Raw genomic sequence first — 25646 nt, 5'->3', positions numbered from 1 at the left:
AAATTATTTTTCTGTCTTTACAAGTAATAAATAATTATAGAAATTCTTAAAAATTATTTAATATTCTTAAATTTTATTTTGAATTCTTTTTTATTAGAAATTCATTATGATTTATTCGAATTTGATATTATTGAGCATGTTTTTTCATTGATTATTGAGTGATCATATTGATCAATTTACAATTTACAAATAATAGTATTTTCAGACGTTTAAAATAAACTGTCTGATTAATTGGACAATTACGATTGAATTGCGTGAATGTGAGAAATATAAAATTAGGTTCGCCAAATAAAACAATTTTTTGAAGAAGTTTTGATATACTTTATTAATGTCTTAAAATCTACGGCTCATTAACGTTATTTTTAGTCTCCGAGAGTTCCTTGTATAATGGAACTTATGTACTGTTTTTTATTAATTTCTATGAAAATGCATGAATTTTTAATATTTGTAGGCTTACAAACGAGTAAAGTATTAGATTCAATTGTACATTCTTGAATGTGTTTTATATGTGACACATCAAAAGAGTTACTATTAAGTATTACAATTGGATGATAGAATACGTAAATATCTTTTTCCATAAATCCATCTCTGACGACTATATTTGTAATTACTCCCTTACAACCAGATTGTAATTCAATAAAAGAGTCATTTATTTTTAGTTTTTCTGCATAAGCCTTTGTAGTATACCTACGATGTTTATAAATTAATTTGTGGTAACTCAAATAACTACTATTGAAATTGAAGAAAAGTTTCTGTTCAGACTCATTGAGAGTATAAGGTTTTCCCACACCGATTACTACTGCAGAATCTACCCTTGCACAATTTTTTATTCGAGTTTCAAAATTGTCTGTGAATTCTATTACTCTTGTGCCAATTGGAAATAATGTAGAAAAAAAAGGTATTGATCTGTAAACAAAATAACGATTCGAAATTTGAACTGCAATTTCTGTTGGGCTTTTTTTTAAATGTAGTAGTAATCGATTTTCATTTTCAAAGCAAAATGCATTTTGTACTTGCAATGGGCCCATATTTTGAACACTCCTTGCGATGTGCAATAAAAGATGTACATTGTACGTTATATTATGTTTTCCAAACTCTTTCTCAAATTCTATAATAAATTCTACCAATAATTTATTTGCAAATTTAACATCATCATAACCAATAGAATCTCTTTGCAAAATTTCAATACCGCTGACCACTTTTGATATTATAATGAAATATTTAGGAGAGAGAATTCCTGACAAACAAGGTAAGCAATAATAAAGCAACCATGATCGCCACTCAGATGCTTTCCACAAGCTTCGTTTTTGTACAGATCTTACTGTTCTTGTAATACATTTTGGTGTTTTGATGGAAAGAAGTCGGTGATCAATTGCTGCTAACTGATTTGGAGATCCCACATAATAAGGTTCCTTAGATGAGCTTAGAATTATTTCTGTGATTTGTTTCGATACCCCAAGATAAACTGCGTGCATACTATCAGGGGACATGCCATCAGCAAGATCAAAGTATTTCAAATTCATTAGAGCGGATGGTCCTTTAACTCCAGTCACTTCTTGTATTTTTACTTTTCCTGTTCGTTCATCGCGTATACGCGTGGAAAGCATATCTTGGATGATATTTTCATGGCTGCGAAGCGGATAAAACTTCCCATTCAGCGGATATTTTCGAACACCATCTACTTGTTCACTTGGGTGATAACAGAATGTACAGCCATAATTTCCGTTAAATTGTTTCATGTTTAACAGACTACATCGACATGGCGAGTCAACGCAGCAACCAAACGGTATTATTTTGGACTTAACGATTTTGCCATTTCTGTTCCATTCAACTCCTTCAGATGATAAACTATTCATTACATTAATTAATGGTGGTAAAAATGTATTCATAGTGGGTTTTACTTCATTCACCCACAGCCCTACTAAAATAATGAAATTATCTCTTATTGCAGGTGGTAATTCATTAATTTTTAAAAATACTGGCCACACGCTTACAGGGCTCGAATCGCTAGCTTTACAACCATCTGTATTAAAAATGTACGAAAAATTTAATTTGTCATGTAATATATTGTTTGGCGCAGAAAGTCTTTTATATAGATCTCCATCTAAGACATCTTCAATATTATCCTCGGTCTTTTTACATCGGGTTTCACGATAACTTAAATGAGGTTGTATTAGAGGATTATTTAGTAATTCTTGTATCTGACTTTTAATATTCAGTGTTAAAAAGTATGGACACTTTTTTGGATCTATTTGTGTGACTTTACAAGAAACACAAGCAACCACTGTTGACAATTCGTCACGATTACCTATATATTGCTTGCAATTAGGACAGTACACATGGTAAACATACCAGTCCTTGCGCCCAGGGAAAAATTGCATAAGCTTGAATTTACTCATTTTAATTATATCTTCATCAAAAAGTTTATTTATCAAATCCATGACATCCAATAATGCTGCCCAAGTGAAAGAGTGACGAATCGCTAATAACATACACATCAAAATTATTTCTCCATTACTAGTATTTGTTTTTTTACGTATTCGTTCATTGAGAAACAATTTTTTGTTCAACATTTTTTTTTCTGACCGTATATTTTCGTAATCGCTAACGTCCACTTCTTCTCCACTATCGTATTCACTCCTGATGTCTGCTTGATCAATATTCACCCAATCATTATTTTGAGCAAAGAAACTGTCATCGATTTGATCATTTTGAGCAAAAAAACTGTTATCGATTTGATCATTTTGAGCAAAAAAATTGTTATCAACTTGATTCAAGTTATTGTGAAACTCTGCGTTTCCCACTTCTTTCACTTCGTCGGCTTGTTCAAGTTCATTTTCTTCGAAAAGTGCATTGTCTAGTGCATTCAAATTGTTCAAACTTGAATCCCCAGAATTTTCAAATTCATCGTCACTTGTGTCACCACAGACAGCCTGGAAGAAATGAATATTTGAATGTAGATTTTTTTTAAAATAACGTAAATATAAAAAAAAAAACGCTGCCAAGTCATTGGCAAAGTGCTTCCTCATTCTCTTTTAATTATATTATAATAAATATTAACCTAAAACTTAATACTAATAAATTTAAAAATCTATACAAAACTTTCAAAAGAAAAAATAGAATTTTACTTGGTCTTCAATTTTTGTTCTTAAATTAAAGCTTGACTGCTCTGCTTTCATGATGATAACAAAAGTAGTGAAAATTCCGGCATTTATCCGTGAAATAAAAAAATTTTTTTTTTCAAATTTACATAAAAAAAATTTTAATTCGAGTCGTTAATTTTCATAATATTAGGTGAATGCCTATCTTTTTGGTCTTAAATTAAAGCTTGGCTGCTTTCATGGTGACAACAAAAAAATTCCCTTATAAAAATTCCGGCATTTTTACGTGAAAAAAGAAGAACAATTTTTTTTCAAATTTACGAAAAAAATTTCGAAAAATCGAAAAAAAATTTTTTTTTCTCGTGTATTGCCAAAAAACTTTTCTGGCCTAATTAATACTACAAACGACAATGAATACCATTGAAATTAATACAATCCACCGTAACATTTTCAAGATTTTGCCTCGGACATACGCGCACACACACACACATACATACATGCGGACATTTCTTGAGAATTCAATCTAGTTTACAAATATGTAAACCAAATTGTCCTACGAGGTCTGGTTCAAAATCTCGTTTTCGACCCTATCACAGAGCTTCCTCTATGAGATAGCAAAATCCTATTGTATGGTTATTTACTTACACGTACTATATCTTCTCTTTTTTTTTTCTCATGACGGTAATTTGTTGATCTAGGCTTTCTCTTTTTCGATGATGGAGACTTCCACGAATTATACACTTGACGAATCGGATCTGACATTACGATTGAATGTGATTGATTATTTATTTTAATTTTAAATCGACTTTTAAACAATTTTGCTCTTTGCATACACTCTTTTCTTGACCAGATGTAAGTTCTCTGACCTTAAGGCCTGCCGGTATAGTTGTACATCATAGTGGCGCCAAACGCATTGATTCGGTTCGGTATTTTTTCTCTCTTTCCACCCTTAAGACATTCTCGCGCGTTTAGTAGTAGTAAGCAGAAGCTTAGTAGTCAACCTGTAGTCTAAGTAGGTTAATTAGTTAATAACAAAATGTGGGCCTTCATTTATATTAAGTCACTTAAATCTTATTTTAACATTAATTCCGATGATATAACTGATTATAAGTACGAGAAAATTGGTCATCAATCGTATAAATTTTCTAAAAGAGTCTTCTTGTGTAAATTAAATAACCAAAAATACTATTGCCAAATATTAGTTGTAGCAGGTAGGTTCATAATTTTTGTATTTTACTATGCTGCATTAATCTTAATATAAAAATATTGTAAATTCTTTTGTAAAACTTAGATGAATATTGCATATTAAATAGGTTAAGTAACAAAATATTGCTACAATAAATTATTTTGATTGTTATCTTTTACAGATACTGAAGAAGAAGTTGATGAATATGTTACAAAAAAGAGACCAGTTCTTCCTACCCTCAACGTATCTGATATCCCAACAATTGATAATGATGATAGCGAGGATGATCAAGACAGCCAGGATAATGATGATAGCGAGGATGATCAAGACAGCCAGGATAATGATGATAGCGAGGATGATCAAGATGATAATGAGGAAGACGAGATTGCCAATGAGTTAGCTGATGCCAAACTTCAACGAAAGGTATGACTTTACATATAGACATACGCTATTAGATATAGGTATCATTTCATGCTGTTTTTTATTTAGTTTTATGTTTAGTGTAATGCGAGTGGAGTGCTTTCAGTAACATTGTGCATTAATTATTTACATATTTTAATTTGAGTCATTATTTTTTGTTACAGCAAGATAAACTCATCAAAAACCAAGCTTCTGCTAAAACAATGACAGATATTGTTCAAATCTATCAGAAGACATTACAACAACCAAATAAGCCCAGCTGCAGTGGCCTTGTATCTTCTAAGGGTACATCTTCAAATGGTAAAAGTCCATTAGAATACTCGAGCTCAGATAAAAATAAAGAATCCTCTGATGAAGACGATGATTCAATCAACGATGAAGAGGCGATAACTGCATCCAATGCCATAAAAGTTGGACGCAAAATACCTTTGCAGGAAAATGTTAGTAAGAATATATATACATCATTTGAAGAGTTTCTCTATTATTATCATTTTTAATATAAATGTAATTTCTTGCAATTTAGACTGAGAGCAATCAGTTTCCAACCAACCATAATGATGGTCACCAAACATTTGTGACTGATAAGGATTTACAAAATGCATTAGCCGAAGAAAAAAAAAAGAGAGTTAGAGCTGAAAAAGCTGCAAAGTTTTTGAATGACAAACTGACTCAACAGAAAAGAAAATCTGCAGAACATCAACAAGAACAAGGCAAGTTTTAATCATTATTTTAATAATAAATTCTGTTTTGTTTAAAAGCATTCTGTCTCTCGTTAATGTGTGTGTGTGTGTGTGTCTGTGTACACTGTAATATAGATAGGGTCGAATAATTGTACTTTATTTTATTGCATTTCAGATGCTGAACAAGCAGAGCTTGCTGTGAAAAAATTAAAAAGAAGTATCAACGCCTATCCAACAATCAAGAACCTTAATAGTGACATTACAGCTAATAAAGCAGGAGTTGAGAATGCTTATGAACAAAAAGAAGCATCACTGTTTTGTATTGGAATGATGTACGCAACCTGGGGTTATCGAGCATTGGCAGAACGTTGTGTGAAAAAAACCATAAAAACCCGTCACTTACAGCTACTTTCTCCGAGGAAGAAAAGTGCTGTTAAAAAGCACTTCGACCACATGCTAGCTTTCTACCACCGAGATTCGTCCATAATAAGTTATTACAAGGGCAGATTTAATAACTATGCTAACCGGGCTATAAATGGTGCTAAGAAGCACATGGACGTCGTGAATAAATATCCAGAATTGGATACTGAGAATGACCCGGATCAAGAAACAATTTTCTTATAAATCATTCAATATTATTTTTTTTTAATTCTTTCATCATTTTCATTCCAGCTCTTTGTTGTTTTTCGTGTTTTTTTTAGCAAACTTTTATAGTCTGGCTAGCATAGTTATATGTATTAGCAGATTCTCAATTTTTTATAATTCCTTCATAACAGTTTTTTAAAAATTTATTATTGCAACATTTGTTTGGCTACAACAGCTATATGCTTAGAACTCATTTTTTATAAATGTAAACTGAATCAATGTAAAAAATTCTTTTTTGGAATAAAGAAACAATTTAAAAAAATATACATTGACCATCAATTATTAACTAATTACTACAATTATTATGACTAGATGTATGATTACATTTGAACAATTTAGAAAAATATTTCTCCAATATTCTCAAATATATTATAATAAAAGTTAAAACTCTCCAATACTCTCAAATATATTATAATATAAATTATTAAATATAAATCAATGCTAAAAAAAAAAAATTTTTTTAAATACTCACAAATATAAAAGTCCCAATTCGTAGAGTGAGTATTTGTGAGTATTTATATGATTATTTGATTTTCTTTAAAATTATTTGAAAGTTTTCACATATATTTGATTTTACTAGATTTTATTGAAGTGTTTTAATTCTTATTTATTGAGATTTACAATTATTTGTGGCGATTAAAGAAATATTTTGCCAGGGAGGCTGCAGTTCGCTCCCGCGATCCCAGCTTTTGCAATGCGCGCGCGCGAAAATTCGCAATTTCGTACGGCGTAGCATACATAGTGAGCTTGCTAGTTCCTGTGCGGCTATATATCTATATACCTTTGGGGCGATGACGACTCCCGAGTGCCGAGACCGGACGAGGCCGAGCGATATTTTACGAACTACGACTCGAGTCCAGCGCACTTTTCCCTTCCGCGAGGTGGACTGCGACCAGCGTTTTTCCATTTTCTTCCCCGACTCACGATTTTTGCTTATATTCACTCGATATCGCCCGAGGGTCCGCCGTTATCATACTCGATTGGTTTTCAGTCTCTGAAAAACTTAAAAATTGACAATAAATAATGTATACATTATATTATTGAATAAACAGAGATCAGATTAACAGCAACAATATTTAGCCAAATTTTTATACTTGACTTTAAAATTGTCTGTTTCACAATAATAAGTTTCTGATGTTCTATCAAAATTTTTTTAGATAATCTTTAAAATTAATTATACACAGTATAAAAAATGAGGCGAATTTAAAAAAAAACTGTGACGAAAAATGTTTCAAATTATCAATCTTCTTTTAATAGTATAGAATGGAAATTCAAACGAAAATACTGCTCACCAATATTTTTCATTTAAATATGATTTCTTCTTTCTTCTCGATCGATTTTAACTCAAAGTTATTATTCTGTCTCTGTTGATCTTATAACTGGGTTGAGCCCCCCGAAATTTTCGATCTAAAAGAAGAAATTTTCTGACATAAAAATTTGAAAAATTCATCAAATCTTTAGCGCATTCTGAAATAATGGCCAATTATCGCAAGTTTATGAATAAAAAACTGTAAATCGTCAATATGAATTATATTATTTTTAGAAGCGTCGAAAAATTACAGGACTTGATAAGTACGTGTTTAAAGGTTTTTTTGCATGTTATTAAACGTGATTGACAATTTAAAATTATCTTTTTATTTTCAATTACTATCGTCGATAACTCGACATAATATTTTATAATATTACATCAGGTTTGTATTTTTACAATAGTACAAACACGCAGTTGCCAAAAAAATGAAAATGTTATATTAGTTATAAAAAATTTTTTATAAGTTCAACAAATTATGATCATAACATTTGATAGAAGTCTATAAAAGTGATTTAATTTTAAACTATATTAAATTTGTTATCTAATAACGAAAGTTTCAGAAAAAAATTGAAAAAAAAAATTATCGATATATTCTACAGCGAATCTTGTAAATACCATGTTTACTTTCACTTATATTAATTTCTACCTTTTACTACGACTATCGCAAAAATAAAATATGTCCTTTTTATCTATGGAAATTATGTAATATTTCTCACGATTGTCCAAATAATACAAACATCGTTGAAATAAAAGAAAATTTTACTTTTATATTTTTACGTAACTTAGTAACTTTATTAAAAAATTTTAGGAGCAGTCTCAACTTACGTTTTTTTATTAAAGTTTATGAGTGTTTTCAAAGGTTTATAAGAGTTTATAAAATTTCATTGGGTATGATTTCAAGGGTATGAAATTCCATTAGCACAGAGTATGGAAAGTGCTACTTTCCGTAACGGCACAGATGAGTTATTCGCGCAAGATAGAAAACCTCTCACCCTATAACGTAATATTTTATGGGTTTCGGCAAACGGCATTTCTAGAATTAGTCCTTGTATGTCCTACTTGAAAAGAAGCTTGCAAAAAAGTCCAACTCTCATATTCTTCATACGTGGGCGAGGATTTCACCATAATTTATTCGAATCGTCATTCACTACCAAGTGATCCTTTTAACTCCACACATACGCAAGCACGATATTTGAGAAAATTCTTGCAAGAAGTGGCGTTTTCCCTTGAAAAAATTTTCTGTAGGATCCTGCGAAATTCCTACAGGAGTCCTCTAGAATTCATGTAGGTATTTTGCGAATCCTACATGAAATTTTTTCGAGGGTTGTTTTTTCTATAATAATAATAGTATACATAATTTATTGTTAAATTTTTATTGCAAAAATCCAAAGGGGTGCAAAATTATTCTCATTTTAGAAACGGGCAAATTCAATTTTCTATTACTTTTTAAAATAAAATTTTAATCGTCTAAGGGCTTTAGTCACAATCTCTGATTTCCATACTTGTTTCAAGATTTGAGCTCCCCATCGCAAGCATAATAAAGATCAAGACCAACTTGATTGTCTGCCGTATATTGGATGCATGTTGTTACGCATGAGTCTATTCTTTGAATCATAATAATAATTTTACATGTTGAAGTTTATTGGGCTTTAATCATTACGGAATAATTGATTCAGTGTATTTGCGTGAAAAATTATACATTGCATAAAAATATAAACAACTGAGTAGATTTTTATTTCGTGAGATTCAATAGTTCTCATGATAAATTGAGAAATAACCTCTTTACTATGTGTATTATTTACTTTTTATTTCATGTTTTTTAAAGTTTAAAACCTCGTTTCTTTTTATATTGCTAAAAGTGAAAAGTAAAAATGAACAAAAATCATGATAAAAAATCTAATCGGAGAAGCAGATCCAGAGAGAGAAGTGGACGCGAATGGGATAGAGACCGTGAACGGGACAGAGAAAAGGATTACAGAGAACGCAGGCGTTCAAGGAGCCGGTCAAAGGACTGGAAAAAAGATAGAAAACGCTCTAGATCTAAAGAAAGGGACAAGTCAAAAGGTAATGACCGTTTGTGGGAAAGAGATGTAGATAAGTCAAAAGATAAAGACCGAGATAGGGAAAGTGATAAATACAAAGAAAGAAAAGATAATAAGGATAAAAATAAGGATGAAAAAAAATGGAGAAACAGTTCCACAACTGCTGAAGAAAAAACAGAACATAAAACTTCTAATGAAGATGAAAAGCTTGATAACAATACTTCTGAGGTGGTAAAAAAAGAACCACTTAGTTTAGAAGAGCTATTGGCTAAAAAAAAAGCAGAAGAAGAGGCTCGTGCTAAGCCTAAATTTCTTACTAAACAAGAGCGAGCAGCTCTAGCATTACAAAAACGTCAAGATGAAGTTAATGCAATAAGAAAACAACAGGAAGAGCAGAAAAAAAATTTACCCATTAATGATGGATATAATACATCTCATAATCGAGATTGGGATGATAGAGACAGGTAACTTTACTTATGCAATTATTTTCAGAACAATAGTAAAGTTTTTTCTTATTTGCAGACGTAGAGAGAATCAAAAATCACGCGAGGAAGAAATCAAAGACAAAGATAAAGAAAAAGAAATAGAGGCTATTAAGGAACGTTATCTAGGATTGGTGAAAAAAAAAAGACGAGTTCGCAGATTGAATGATAGAAAATTTGTATTTGATTGGGATACATCTGAAGATACATCCATAGATTATAACAATATTTATAAAGAAAGACATCAAGTACAATTTTTTGGTAGAGGAAACCTGGCTGGAATAGACATCAAAGCTCAAAAACGTGATCAAAGTAAATTTTATGGTGAATTACTAGAAAAAAGGAGAACTGAAGCTGAGAAAGAACAAGAAAAGTATGAATTACTTCGAAAATTTTTTATTTCAATTAATAATTAATTTTTTTTTCTTGTAGAGTACGTTTGAAAAAAGTTAAAAAGAAAGAAGAAAAGCAGAAGTGGGATGATCGTCATTGGTCAGAAAAAGCACTTGATGAAATGACAGAAAGAGACTGGCGAATATTTAGAGAAGACTATAATATAACTATAAAAGGTGGCAGAATTCCAGATCCTATAAGATCATGGAGAGAATCTGGGTTTCCTACTGAAATTTTGGATATTATTGATAAAGTTGGCTACAAAGATCTTACTCCGATTCAAAGACAAGCTATTCCAATTGGCTTACAAAATCGTGATATTATCGGTGTTGCTGAAACTGGATCAGGTAAAACCTTAGCTTTTCTGATTCCACTTCTTCTTTGGATAACTAGCCTCCCAAAAATAGAAAGAATTGAAGAAGCAGATCAAGGTCCATACAGTATTATTTTAGCTCCTACACGGTACAGTAATAACTATTAATGATCTGTTAAAATGTTCAAAATATATTAAATATTGTGTTATATATTTGTAGTGAATTGGCTCAGCAAATTGAAGAGGAGACTAATAAATTTGGACAACCGTTAGGCATCAGAACAGTAGTTGTTGTTGGTGGTTTATCTCGAGAAGAACAAGGATTTAGATTACGCATGGGTTGTGAGGTAATCTACCAAATTTTTTCTGCAAAATTTTTATTTTTCCATTATTTTCATTTAACATAAAATTATCTTTTTCTAAACTACTAAGAAAACTCAAATAACCTTTGTTTCAATAAAGTATTATTAATACTATAATATTTTACAGATAGTAATTGCAACACCTGGAAGATTAATTGACGTGCTTGAAAACAGATACTTAGTACTAAATCAATGTACTTATATTGTTCTTGACGAAGCGGACAGAATGATAGATATGGGTTTCGAACCTGATGTCCAAAAAATTCTAGAATATATGCCAGTTACCAATCTGAAACCTGACACTGAAGATGCTGAAAATGAAGAAAAACTTTTAGCAAATTACAATTCAAAAAAAAAATATAGGCAAACTGTGATGTTTACGGCTACAATGCCGGCAGCTGTTGAAAGATTAGCTAGAACATATCTTAGAAGACCAGCTGTAGTGTATATTGGAAGCATAGGAAAACCAACCGAACGAACGGAACAAATCATTCACATTATGGGTGAATCTGATAAACGGAAGAAACTTATGGAAATTCTTGGCCGAGGTGTTGAACCTCCAATTATAATATTTGTTAATCAGAAGAAAGGCGCAGATGTTCTTGCAAGAGGTCTTGAAAAGCTTGGTGTAAGTATTTGTGTATTTAATGAATTACCTAAAAGTTAGTTATTCTGATAGTTAAGACTTTTAAATGCAATATTCATTTAGATAACTATATTATACTTATTATCCATTAATCGATTTTTCAATTATTAGTACAATGCATGTACACTCCATGGTGGCAAAGGACAAGAACAAAGAGAGTATGCTCTTGCTTCACTGAAAGGTGGAAGTAAGGATATTTTGGTTGCCACGGATGTTGCTGGTCGTGGTATTGATATAAAAGATGTATCAATGGTTATCAATTATGATATGGCAAAAACGATTGAAGGTAATTGAATATAATTACTAAAAAATAAAAATAAAAAATATATATTTAAGTGCACCATTTATATTATAATAAATAAAAAAAAATTTCAGATTATACACATCGTATTGGAAGAACTGGTCGTGCAGGCAAAGCTGGTATTGCTATATCCTTTTGTACAAAGGATGACAGTCATCTTTTCTATGATTTGAAACAAATCGTATTAGCAAGTCCAATTTCGACATGCCCACAAGAGTTACTAAATCATCCAGATGCTCAACATAAACCCGGCACAGTAGTTACGAAAAAACGCCGTGAAGAAAAAATTTTCGCTTAAGTTTTAGTTTGAGCTTGTAAACATCAACTTTGTTGAAAACTAAGTTAAGATTAAATAAAATTTATCACATCTCAAAGACACAGTAATGAATTTTTTGTTATTTTCATATAACTTTAATAAATGTACATTTTTTGTGACTTTTAATAAAAAAAATTACTTAAATTGTTTTGAAACTTATTATTCCTTTAAAAATGTTTAGTTTTGTTGTAACTGTTGAAACTATTCAACTGTGACTTTTAAATGATTTTTATCTACATAAGTATTATCTTTGTAATACTGGTAAATGTAAGATTATAATAGTTAAAGCTGAAATATTTTAAATGATGCTAAACTTGAAATTACATTTGAGATGTCGTTTCAATTTCCCCAACACTCTATTTGACTTTATTCGCTAGGCCCAAATAGAAATTGAATTGTATCTCTTACATATTAGTACTATTAGTAGCTAATCGGCCGATAAACATGTGCCCAGGGCTTTTTTTCGCTGCTTAGCCAGTGACCGGAAATAGCATATTACTGCTTATTAGACGTCGCTTTGTCTCAGCCGCTTATCGAGACGTAATTTAATAATTTTCTGTTCTATTTGATTTCAAAATTAACAAAAAGTATCTGTTAGTTAATGTATGTAACTATAAAGAATTAAATGGAAGGTTAATGCAACGAACCGCAGATAAAAACATATTTTACGTCAGGGTCTAAAAACTAAACTTTCCGGTTTTTTTCATAGCAAATAATTTTGTGGTTTGCTCATTTACTCATTGTAATGATAAGAATATTTTTCCATAATTTAAAAAGTTATTAAGGGTAATGATTCTGTTACTATTCCAAGCGGTCTTAAGAGCTATTTTCCTCAAGTGTCCAAGTCTAATATTCGATTATGGATATTATAAACATAGAATAATCACGACATAGTCTTCTAATGTATTCTTTCGAAAATTTTTGATATTCACTGATCGAGATGAAAATATAATGCATCAATTAACATATAAAATTATTTTTAAAAACAGGTCGCAGAGAGCAGGCAGCTTTTTCTTTGATCATAAGTCTAAAAAAATTTTAATTTTTTCTGTTGATAATGACATTTGGAAGATGGAAATTTCCTACAAAATGTAGATTTTATGAAAAATATAATTACAGAACTTTAAAATATTTTATTAGTAAAATTTCAAAATATTTCATTAATAAAAACTTATTTTCGACTCGATTTTTCAAGAATTAAATTAATATTTGATCAACAAACATTACTTCAAAACTTAATCAAATCTATGCTAAATTCTTCGTCATCAGTGACAGTATGAAAGTGTCCAAAATAATATGCCAGTGAGTAATTTTTTTGTTATTTTGAAGTGAAACTTCTCTAGGCACGTAGAAAAAAAGTATCAACTTGACTCGTAAAACGCGAGTTAGCGCGCCGGCTACGCGGACACGTGCGGATTTTAATATAAATTACGTCGGTCGTATTCATTAATTTTGCACCATGAGGTCGTAAACATTATAGTGAAGTAGAGGTTTGGTCTATGCTGGCCTGTATACTATTGTTAGTATAGCAGGGTATCTTATTTGTGATATGAGCGATCGACATCGATCCCGTTTCCATCCAGGCTCTATTGACGATTTCACGATCGTGGCCTCTACACTTTCAATGTATGGTGGTCCCGTAAGAACTAAAAATCCGAGATCGGAAACTCCTGCCTTTTTATGACGATCGTAAAATTGTCGATTGCCTCTATTATTTCAAATGCGGATCGTAACGTCATTGGCCCACCTCCTTTTTCAGATCCAAATTGACTACCGCTCTTCAGTTCTGCGAGTCAGCTCGCTCCCCTCTACTATTGCAATTTGCGCGTAATACGGGCGAATGGTTCTAGGCACTAATGCACCTAAAATGCTTCTGTATGGCCCGCACTTCTGCACTTTGCGCACGTGTAACAACTCAATAAAAAAAACCAAAAAGGAAAAAAACAATCAAGTTTCACCTGTAGGTATTCTATTTACAATGATTCTTAGCTAATTAAACCCCCAAAACTGAAACTTCTCGGTCCATTTCCTTTTTGACTGAATTTTTCGTCTGGAATTTTATTAAACTTTTTTGATATTTTGTTTTTTCTTTACTGAATTGTTAACTTGTTTAAATTTAAATTTTGTTGAACGATTTTGTTAAAGTTTGAACGCCTGTTCTTAAATAGCTGTTAATTGATTTTTAATTTTTCATTTAACTATTTTTTAATTCACAACTTATAGTATTTTAATACTTAAAAAGTTCGAATGTTAAGCAAATTTATCGCCTTTTTCGATACCAAAAATCTGCAATTAAATTTTTGATTATTCTGCAGAATGCAAAAACTTTTCCAGGTCCGTTTATTTCCTCGATTTAAAAAAATATACTTTTTTTTTAAACTATTAAATAGTAAACGCTTGTAAAGGCATACAACTATTATGCGTATGATTGGCCAATTAAAGATGATGAACAATAATGTATTCTACTTTATAGTTGGCCGCAAAAGTATACATTGGAATAAAGTTCATCACGTGTTTGCAATATTGACATTAATTTAATCATAATTTACTTTGAATATATCTTATATTTTTGCAAAGCATCTTAAAAAATCAACAGATGGATAAATTATCGTTTTATCTTCATTAGTATAAGTTTATGATTCGTCTTTTATGATTAGGATTTCCATTTTCACGAAGTATTATAAGTATAGTTATGTAATTCATTACAAAGATTCCAACGTAAAAGAACGATGTTTGCAGATCAGATTAAAAATCGAGGTGTGAATTGTGACACGTCAGTTGTATATTTAGTTATGATAATAATATAAACGTGAACATTTTGTATTATAATGCATCGCCGAAAGTGCAGTTAACTTCGTTCCAAATTATTTTATAAATCAAAAGTTATCATTTTAGAACTGCGTAAAATCATTTTAGCTTTAAAAATTTAGCTAATAAATAAATTATCATGAAATCCGCCACTATAGCTATACAGATATATCTTCAATTCCAATTGTTCCATTTAATATCAATGAAAGCACTGCCATCAGGTAAGGATAATTGTTATTCATACGATACGCATTATACACACATACAAGTACACAAATATGAGTTTTCGACAAAAAATGTTTACTATTTACATTAAAATATAAATTGTACGAAACATTCATTTTCTATGTAAATAGCTAAAAATTTTCAAAATCCGGAAAAAATATTTTTCAAGAATTAAGTTAGTTATACATTCTCTATTGATTATTATATAATTAGCTCATGATTCTGTTTGTTCTAATATAGAGATGTTTGTATAGTTGCATAAGCAAAGGGGAATACAGAATTTATTTAAATACTCATAGAGTATAACAATATAAGACAAAAAAATTATTGTTGTTTTATAAAATCAGTGTATACAGTTTCAAAATTGTTGAATTTTGAACAACAGTGAATCCATGAAACCAATAAACCAAATACAACATATGCTTTAAATTATCAAATCTAATACAGACGTTTCAATATAATTGTAAGTGATTTTTATAGTGCGAGTTAAAATTTTTTTCTAACAAAAACTTTATTGCAGCTTCTCAATTTTCTTCGGATAATTCATCAGTCCAGACTCTACGACAAGTTAATGTGGTAAGTATGTAGATAATGTTGTGTACAATTATTTTAATATTAAAATAATCATATTTTAAAAAAGATATTGGTATACGCATTATTTTATAATTAATTTTTATAAGTTATTAAATGTTTTCAGTTTTTTACACAAACTATCATATATGTCCAATTCTCATAAAAAGGAAATAACAAAAACATAATTTTCGGCAAAAACGAAGAATTTGTTATTCCCGCGATGTTAGAAAACGAATATTTAAAAAAGAACTAGCTCAGATATAAAGTGGCTTGAAAAAAAGTGCATAAAAGCTTTCTCGCTGAAAATTATCCAAATTTTGAGGAAAAACTACTCCAAAGTAATACAAGACTTTTAAAATCTTGTTTCAATAAAAAGAAACATAAACTCAAAATCAAATTTGATTGATTTGAGACTTACGTCTAAAAAAAAATTCACAAAACTTTCTCAACATGTCAGCACTGTAAGCTACGATATCTTAAATTTTTAAAATGGGGCTTCAAAACTAACAGCCTAGAAAAACTAAAGAGAGAATAGAATAAAGAAACACGAAAATAATGTAGTGAAAAGGCTGATTTACGACACTCTGATGGGTCCAGACCGTTTGAATTAAACCATTACAAAAATGCAGGTAGTGGACATTCTTAAGTAAGCTCTGAAAATTTTGGGGCGATTAAAATCTGGATCGAATCCGGATCCTCAGATTACGTGAGAGTTTTCTTCCTTTTCGACAATTTTAAGCAAAAAAGCCCTTCTGCACTTCTTTGTTTTAATTACTTTATACAGAGAGCGGTATTTTTGAAATATTTGCAATAAATATATGAATTTTGGACCTTTGAAAAAGGCTTATAGTTGGTCCCAAAAATTCTAATGTAGGGGAAGTCAATTTTATTGAGAATCGGCCATATATTTACTATGCATTACTATGCGTATGCCGTATGCGTTTACTAATAAAGAGACTACATGAGACGTGGGTTATTGAATGTCCTGAATATTTTATTGGCGTCTACTGGCACACAATGATGACATTTCCTATGTTCAATTTGAAACCATGGGCTCTGCAATTCATTTTATAGAATAATATTTGTAAAAATTTAAGTTCATGTTTAACAAACATGATTTTCTGTCCTGTACCGATTTTTAAATCTGACAATAAAAATGTGTCCATTCTTCAGATGATAACCTACTATTTTCGAAAAATTATAAATTATCTATTTAAAATATTCTGAAATTAATTATATATTTTTTTAAGAATTGTCATATTTTGAATTCAAAATTCGTTAATTTCCTTTTCTTTTTATTACGGTTTTTCGTTGAAACTGATATTAATCGTTGTAAAAATCAGTATAATTCTTAAGTTAAATTCTGAATTATATATTTTATCAGAAAACATACTTTTTAAATATTTTTGCTCGCATTATCGAAATAAATTGAATACATTGTAATATTATCAAAGGAAAGAGTTTTTTAAAATAGGTGTTTTTTATTATTTGACTTGATAAAAATAATTTCAGAACGACAGAGTGAAAAAAATTTATTTAGAAACACAAATTTGCTATATTTGTTAACTTATCGTTGAAAGATATTTTATCCTCGTATAGTTTCAATGAAGATTTAAGAATGATCTCACAAGAATGGTTTGTATTTCAATAATCTTCGATTATTTCTCGACAATAAAAATTATTTATGTTTTACAATGCTCCAAAATATTGAACAAAGATTCTAGATATTTCTGAAGACTTGAGACTACTGTAAAGGTCCGAGAGAGTCAGTAAGTGATTGAGTATTAGTTTAGTATTAGTATTCGTTTTTCTGTACTGTCTTCAATTAATTTGATACATTAATTTGACAATCAATCACTGCCAACTTGTAATTTTGATCGATGCCCCGATTGTTTTTGAAAGCTTATTTGTTATTTTACCGATAAAATCGCAAATTATTGAAATCTATAACTTTATTTGAGAGTTATTTACAATTTTTGCCGTATCCTACTAGGTTATACATGTATGTAAAAGTATTAACTTTCATTCGGTTTTTTTTATTTGAAAATTGTATCTATATCCTAGGTTGAATTTGGCTCTATTTGAAGATTATCACACTTTAACTTTAATTTAAGCAAATTTCATTTTCATAAAACCTCTAGAGCCACCTTGAAACAAAAAATGCGTTGCTCATTTTGAATCAATAGAGTGGCTAATAAATGTAAAAATTGCTCTTTATAAATTATTGAATTATTGCCATAAAAGTTAAAAAAAATTAAAATTACAAAAAACTCGTAAAAAATTCCTGTTTATATAATTTATTCTGAACTTAAAACAGGGTATATGAAAATTGAAAATTTTCATAAAGTTCGGGACAAACGATACACAATCATTCATAATTTTATGCAAGTTAATCAACTTTTTTTACGTGGATCACAGTAAATTATTGCACTATAAGTAGTCGATTATAGTGGTCGTGTGGTAGTGGTAGTCGACTATGTTACCTGGGACGCTAGTTACACGTGCCCTGGGAACTCTGTGTTTTTCGTGACTCAGGGCTCTATACAATTTTCGTACCCGTGGCCCAAAAATAGCTTATGCCCAACACCTGCGGTAAAATAATGCTTCAGATTACATGTACCAATTGTCCTGTAATCTACTACTAGCGTCATTCCTCGCTCGCTGACGCTCGCTCGACTACTATTTTGTTTTTGTCCACAAAACCGAAAATATCGATTATGACCCTTAAATACGAAAAACTGGAAAAATCTCGGAGCAAGTGTAATCGGCCAAAACGAAGCTGAGCCCCAAACTAGGTACTTGTCGACTTTGACCACTAATTGCACGTCTATACTGAAACTTTTCTAATTAGCCCGGGGTAGACATATACTACATATAGAAGTAAAAAAAAACTAATTAGCTAAACACAAGCATGCAAAGGTGAGTTAGGAAATGTTAAAAATGGTTCATTTTTTTTTATCGAATCATTCTATTCAAAATAACCAAATTTATAAAATTTGATTCAAAACCTTTTTTGTAAATTGCAGGTAATTCGTCACGGACAAAGAAGTCCTCAAACTACTTATCCCAATGATCCCTATAAAAATGATCCCATGGAACCGTATGGTTGGGGTCAATTAACAAAAGTAAGTGAAATAAATATTTCTCCTAGCGGGAAAAGTAATATTGAGATTTTTCTGTAATAAAAAGTAAATAAGTGTAACAAATGTAAGGTTAAGAACGATTTCGGACACATGATACTTTTCTTTAACAGTTATATTTCTTCAGGTCATTTAATTTTATCTAAAAAATGAATAAATTCAAATTAACGATTTTATTTAGTTAAGTTTTTTTGTGTGAAAATGTAGTTATATTTGTTATAACACATAATAAATTAAAATGAAATATTCATGGGTTTATTGGCTGTTTAAATTCATTAGTATACTTTTACAAATTTTTACATTTTGAATTCATAATTTAATACGATAATTTTAATTTTTAAACTTTTCTATGTACTTTTTTCGTCAGTTTTATAATACCAAAATGTTGAAAATAGAACGCAATTGCAAAAATACTTTAAGTTTTTGTACTATAATGTATCTAGTAAATATAATGAATACATGGTTTTTAGGAAGGAAGACTTAGTCAATATCAGCAAGGGTTATTTTTACGAAGCAGATATGGAACATTTTTGGGTAAGCATACATTTTTAAATATTTTTAAAACTATCGTATTTGGTTACGATTATGTTAATTTAATGTCACTTCATTATGTTATGACTCAAAATATTTTGAGAATATGTTATGGTGTTCTTTTCTACCCAAGATGCGCGCGAAATCCTCGAAATGAACACCGAAAAAATAGAGCAATGAATCATTTTTGCGGCATTCCCTCCATAGAGACACCCGATATAAAGTAACTGAGTTTACCATAAAATTTTTGAAAATTTAATTATCGCTTAGCTACGTGAGTAGCGAATTTTCTTTAATCCCTATTATCAATCATTTAAATTATAACTATTAAAAAAAGTTTTAAAAAGATTATATTATATTTGGTATTAATGCACGCAGGTAGTAAATATAGTCCAGAAATATTTTGGTTACAAAGTACGGACGTGGATCGTGCAAAAAGTTCTGCTTTATTAGAAGCTGCCGCTTTGTGGATGCCTGATGGAAATCAATCTTTTTCAAGGGAACTTGCATGGCAACCGATATCTTTAAATTATCAAACAAGTCAAAACGATACCGTAAATTAAATTTTTTACTCCCTGAATCTTAAATATATCAAATAATTATTAAGTAGTTTCCCAGGTGAAAATATCACTCGAGATTTAAAACGAGATCTGATTCTAGATCTGATACCAGATCTAGGAGAATCTTTTGGTATATCTTACGTTTGATAATCGACATAAGAAATTGTGATCTTATTATAGATTTAGACATAATATCGAGAAAGTTTAAAATATCATTAAATCTTAATGCACATTATTTACCTGATTTTTGAGTTAAACAAAATTTTCTGTCAACCCAATTATACCATAAGTCTGCAACCTGCGTGTTTGAATTTATAAGCCAAACTTTGACAATTTAAAATATTAAATGGGCTCTGAAGTTTCACTTTTGGTAGTTAGACGGTACTAATGTATAAGGATAAAAATTATACCTTTTTACAAAACCATGCACACGTATGTCGTCCATCTGAACGCAATTTTAGTATGTTATGAGTAAAAAAAGTCTCGAATTTTAGACCTCTAGGTCGCTCCTATCTTCCACCCTCAATTTTCAATCAATATCGATTCTGAAGTCGTTTCTTACTTAAAAAATCTGAAAAATTCTTTTTACCTTGAATTTTTCAGATTTGTTGAGAGCTCAGGGCTTTAGATATACGGAGATGTAAGCCAATATTAAACTCGAAAAATTTTTTTGCAGTTTTCGGGTGTATCCAAGTTTTGGGTAGGTCCGCACCCGACCCAAGTCCGAACAAAAAAACTCGATCCGACCCAGATATTCCGGGTACTTCCACATCCCTATATTACTATCCTTCCGGGGAAAAAAAGTCTCAGACTACATGCAATTGGGGTGGAAGCGAAGCTGAGGCTGATAAGTACGTGCACTGGGTTTTTTTCTCGGTCTAGGCCGGTATGCCGTTTTTCATACCCCATGACTTGAAAATATTAATTTCCTGTTTACCATAGCGGCTGGGAAGTACTACTTTCAGGCCACAGGTGAAAAATTGATGTTTTAAATAAAAATACGCCTCATACACTACGATTCATGTCTATAGACAACGAATTTCATAGCCTAGCGTTCAAGTTCCATCTCCGACGAACTATTCATTAGAAAAAATAAATATAAATAGATTTCATTGAAGAAAGTATGCCGAATAAATGCAAAGCTGCTATGTAATAATTCGTCTGATATAATAATTTACTTACTAAATAATGATTAACTACATTTATTTTGAGGAAATTTGTATTAATAACATAAAAATTTGTTAAAAAATAAAGTGAATTAAGATTTAATGATCTTTTATTAATCGAGATCTGGTACCAAATCTGGAATAAGGTCTAGCACGAGTTTTTATGCTGATTATAAAACGTAAGATCTACATCAAGATCCCCGTACTCTACATCTGGGACAAGATCTGTATCAGATCTGGAGTAATATTTTCACTTAGGATATTAACACCAGTTTCAATTAAAATAATCTCATTAAACTTTTAGCTTCTTTTGATTCGATCATCTTGTCCAGATTACTCAAGGATGCGAGATGCTATATTAAAGTCAGATAATATCAGTAAAATTAATGATATAAATTTTAATTTGTACCAAAAGCTTACGAAAAATTCTGGTCAAGAGATAACTAACCCAGACGATGTATTTGACTTATATTCCACACTTATAGCAGAGGTAAGAGCAGCTTCTCTAATTTTCGGGATTTATAATTTCGAATTCTCTTGGATTGATTACATAATTGAATGATTACTTTGATACACGTAGTAAAAATTGATTTTATGCTTACCTGAAGGTTGTCTCTGTGCTCATAGTTCCATTGAAAAAAATAGGACCACATAAAATAATTTGAGTATGCAATGAGGGCATAAATGTGTACTATAAAATTGCGAACGATATACTCGTGTCATGATATGTCTCGCGTCTTTTCAGCCCTGCTATTAGTATTTACTATTAATAGTAAATTAATCGTAAATTACTATTTAAATGTACCAACATATAGAGAAAAAAAGATAAACCAACGTGGTTTATTACGTATACGCTGCGCCGGCCAGCCATTCAAAAATCATGCTTTTTCTTCGTTCACTCGCTATATCTCGGTAAAATTAAAGAAATCTCTTTGAAAAATGTTTGTAAGATATTCCAAAGAGTAAGATTTGACATGATTCATTTTAAGACTTCTACAGATACATCATATTAACAAAAATAATGAAGGCAGTTTTGAATTGAGTTTCTCTGTGAGAATTGTAATAATTTCGTTAGAAAAATGTTGAACAATATCGTACCCTCGCTGGGCTCGGGTGAATAACATCCCCCATCTTCTTCACGCACTTGCTGCGTAACATACTATTACTTAAATTTTTGCAAAAAAATCTGATGAATAGATCTTGTGCGAAATGATAAAAATAGCCTCAGACAAATTACTGTTTCAAAACTGACTTCCTTATTTTTGCAGAAAATTGTGAAGAATGTACTCCGTAGTAGTATCGAATTGTATTTCGGTTATACCCACAAATTATTACTTTTTTCAACTAGATGTGATCAGTTCAACTGACTTAGCTATCTAATGGAGCTAAAATGCATTTGAACATACAATTTGATCACAAAACTGTTCGTTACCTGTACGTCCCCACTATTTGTCTTTGATATCCCTATTAACTTAGTCTAGACAACCATTTGATTTGGGTGAATCGTTGAACGACATTAATAGATTTACCACATTTAAAATTTTAAATTATACTGCATTTCTAGTCACGATTTAAGGAAAATCTAAATTACTAGAAAATGCAAGTAACAGTCAACAGTTGTATTTTAATGATGAAAAATTATTTGCAAAAATCTAATCGAAATAAAAAAAATAATGAAAAATGGATATTTCGGACTTCAAATAGGCTCTGAAGCAGTTTTTTATTTTAATAAACATAGTCTTGTAATATTTGTAATCGATAAACTGATTTGAAATTAAGATTAAGAATTGAAAACAACAAGATATTACGGACTACTTAAATATATATTTATACGTTTTTAGCAAACAATGAATTTACTTCTTCCAAATTGGACAGCAGATCTTTTTACAGAAATGGAGCATTTAAGTAGTTTAAGCCTTAAAATTAACGTTTACAATGAAACTTTATTGAAAATGAAAGCAGGACCTCTCATCACCGAAATTACTAATAATATGCTCAAAAAAAGTAAAAGTATTTTGGTACCAGAACGTCGAAAAATGTTCATGTATGTAGGTCATGATTCAACCATCGCCAGCTTACTTGAAGGTTTGAAAGTATGGAATATGCAAGTGCCGGGTTATAATGACATGGTCATTACAGAGCTTCATGAAGATAAAAGTGGATTTTATGTAAAGGTAATAGAATTACATGATATTTTAAATATGAAAGTCAGTAAAATTCTAAAAATAGTTCATTTTCAGGTATATCTGAGAAATTGCACCCAAAGTGATCCGTACTCATTAAAAATTCCTGGCTGTAATATTGAGTGTCCAATAAACCAATTTATTGATATAATAAACCAATTGGTAATAACTCCTTCTGAATGGAAATCTATATGTGAACTTAAGAATCCTAATTATGTACCTGGTAAAGAACCCTTGCCATAAAAAGAAAGCATCTGGAATAATATGAGACTATAAACTTTATATTGATTGTTTCGGGTTGCTTTATTTTATTTTTATATAAAAATATAATTCAATTACAGAAATGAATGCGTATAAATGTTTAAAACAGGGTAATTCATTGCTTCCTTTTAGAGGAAGCATTAATGGGATAACACTACTCCAGAAATTTTAAGAAATGCTTCAATTTGAAATTATTTCGCGCATTTTATAGCTAAATGACAAAGGTATTGTAAATTACTAAACAAAAGCTTTTAATTAACTACCGAACACTTTTCTAAACTTTTATGTATCATGGGCAAAAATACAAAATTTAGACGTTAAGTTTAATATTTTTCTAAGGACGTAATTAGGATTTTAGTTTAGGAGTCAAAATGGTAGAAATGGCGATTTCCAAAAGAAAAATTTGATTTTTGCCGAAAAATTGTTTATAAAAATTAAAATAATGATTGAATAGAAAAACTACTAAAAAAATGCGTTCCAAATTTTTCACAAAATCTTAAAATGGACTTCCTGCATTTGATTTATAAATACTATAGAATTATTAATGGACTCTTGCAATTGTCAAGCGTCCAATTGACATGCCAAAAAAATAAAATTCGAACGAACCAGGACACGTTTTCAGCTTTGGGTGACGAACCTTTCTCAAATTTTTTTTGGTCTCCTGACTTACATCCCATAGGCAATGAGGCGCACTTGTCGAAGCGTCTTGTATATTATGAAAAAATCTTGGCGATTTTCAAAATGCAAAGAACAAAAAATTTTTTTAATTTTTCAAAGAATCTGCCTGAATTTTTTCAGAAATTTGGGTACTATTTATCAATCAATTCGAGAGACCTAAATTTGACGTTTTTTTATAGGATTTAGAACTTCTTGAAACAAGTAGTAGACGATACCAAAAAATTCAGGCAATTTCATTGAAAAATTTTATAACTCTTTTGTTCTTCGCATTTTTCGTGGTTCTATCTCGAAATAGAAAATCGCAAAGATTTTTAAATAAAATTGAAAACTCTTTTAAAAATGGGTCTCAATGCTTATGGGATCAACTAAGCATAGGAAGCTTTATATTATGTACCAGGAGATTCCAACAAAATTTTAGGAAAGATTTGTTACCCAGTGCTGAAGTGGTCTACATTTTCTGATTGTTATTTTGCTGTTCAAGGGTAATTATACTGAAAAAATTGTTCAAATTGTGATTTTCTATGTAAATTTTGACAAAGAATTTAAATTTATAATAAACAATCATATTCATAACCTCAAAACCCCTTGATTATTAAAGTATCATAAAAGTAAAAGAATAAACTTTTTTATAATATTCAAATTGACAAATACCGAATTACGTTCTTTTAAAACCAATAAGTTTTTACCAAGTGGCATAACGGGGAAATCAATTGACACAATTTTACAGAAAATACAAAGGATCTTGGTTGAATTCTACTTAGTTTGGTGTCCAACGCCGTAATTTCGAGAAGCAGTCCCCTCAAACTTTACGACAGCATCGATTAGTAGATCTCCTTTAACGATGTCCTTATTTTATGTGAAGTTGCAAAGACGCAGACCTATATCTGTCAGGTAGCGTATATCCATCGATCTAAATCTGTCTGTGCGCAATTTGCGGTTTTGCAACACTTTCGATGACGCCATCCACGTTCTTTTCTTTTATCGACTTCACCGTAAAGATATTAAAATCGGAGAGTTATAGCAAGATATTGAAGGCATGTCAGGTTTACGTGTCACGCTCTGTAATTGATTAGTGGACGCACTAACTCATACCGAAAATCATTCCTTGGGTTGAGAGGAAATTAGGAGAAGTGGACTGACACCTTACAGAGTTCCTGATCGGTCACGGTTGCTGTAGTCGAATCAATGACATCAACGGCTCATGCCTGGCCTACTCTCGTGCAGAGGAAGACTTTAAACGTCACGGACTTCGATTCAAGTAAGGAAGAGTAAAGCTCCATCGCGCTTCTTGAAAATTAAAGGTTCAATATTTTGCTTTAAACATA

General features: G+C 30.5%; 4 protein-coding genes across 9 annotated transcripts; 3 read left to right on the top strand and 1 right to left on the bottom strand.

Moving 5' to 3' along the window:
* Positions 1-122: 122 nt before the first annotated feature.
* LOC106654281 lies at positions 123-3952 on the bottom strand. The gene is made up of 2 exons (XM_023461849.1): positions 3747-3952; positions 123-2933 (listed from the first exon to the last, which is right to left on the bottom strand). The coding sequence occupies exons 1-2, from the start codon at positions 3930-3932 to the stop codon at positions 363-365; spliced, it is 2757 nt and encodes a 918-aa protein (XP_023317617.1). The 5' UTR covers positions 3933-3952; the 3' UTR covers positions 123-362.
* Positions 3953-4121: 169 nt separating this feature from the next.
* Positions 4122-6308, top strand: LOC111694290 (probable serine/threonine-protein kinase kinX). Of its 2 annotated transcripts, XM_023461852.1 has the most exons (6): positions 4122-4312; positions 4469-4551; positions 4588-4710; positions 4872-5147; positions 5231-5417; positions 5563-6308. In XM_023461852.1, exons 1-6 carry the CDS (start codon positions 4138-4140, stop codon positions 6009-6011), a joined length of 1293 nt encoding a protein of 430 aa, XP_023317620.1. In that variant the 5' UTR covers positions 4122-4137; the 3' UTR covers positions 6012-6308. The 2 variants fall into 2 exon arrangements, with proteins under 2 accessions (XP_023317620.1, XP_023317619.1); XM_023461851.1 differs by having other exon boundaries at positions 4469-4710; positions 5563-6307.
* Positions 6309-8797: 2489 nt separating this feature from the next.
* LOC106649763 (probable ATP-dependent RNA helicase DDX23) lies at positions 8798-12258 on the top strand. The gene is made up of 7 exons (XM_014367362.2): positions 8798-9847; positions 9906-10238; positions 10298-10720; positions 10792-10918; positions 11061-11561; positions 11691-11865; positions 11955-12258. Exons 1-7 carry the CDS (start codon positions 9213-9215, stop codon positions 12176-12178), a joined length of 2418 nt encoding a protein of 805 aa, XP_014222848.1. The 5' UTR covers positions 8798-9212; the 3' UTR covers positions 12179-12258.
* A 1880-nt stretch (positions 12259-14138) lies between these two features.
* LOC106649861 (venom acid phosphatase Acph-1-like) lies at positions 14139-25602 on the top strand. Of its 5 annotated transcripts, XR_001339313.2 has the most exons (10): positions 14191-15225; positions 15750-15805; positions 18829-18927; positions 19413-19476; positions 19852-20027; positions 21504-21689; positions 23041-23373; positions 23440-23544; positions 25049-25212; positions 25320-25602. XR_001339313.2 is itself a non-coding variant. In XM_023461768.1 (9 exons), exons 2-9 carry the CDS (start codon positions 15144-15146, stop codon positions 23623-23625), a joined length of 1182 nt encoding a protein of 393 aa, XP_023317536.1. In that variant the 5' UTR covers positions 14139-14156; positions 14936-15143; the 3' UTR covers positions 23626-23664. The 5 variants fall into 5 exon arrangements, 4 of the variants coding, with proteins under 4 accessions (XP_023317536.1, XP_014223032.1, XP_014223031.1 ...); XM_023461768.1 differs by lacking the exons at positions 25049-25212; positions 25320-25602 and adding an exon at positions 14139-14156 and having other exon boundaries at positions 14936-15225; positions 23440-23664; XM_014367546.2 differs by having other exon boundaries at positions 25049-25602.
* The last annotated feature ends 44 nt before the right edge of the window (positions 25603-25646 follow it).

This window comes from Trichogramma pretiosum, unplaced genomic scaffold, assembly GCF_000599845.2.
Source record: "Trichogramma pretiosum strain Unisexual culture from Peru unplaced genomic scaffold, Tpre_2.0 scaffold12, whole genome shotgun sequence".
Taxonomy (NCBI): Eukaryota; Metazoa; Arthropoda; class Insecta; order Hymenoptera; family Trichogrammatidae; genus Trichogramma; species Trichogramma pretiosum.
This window is presented reverse-complemented; position numbering and strand designations above follow the sequence as displayed.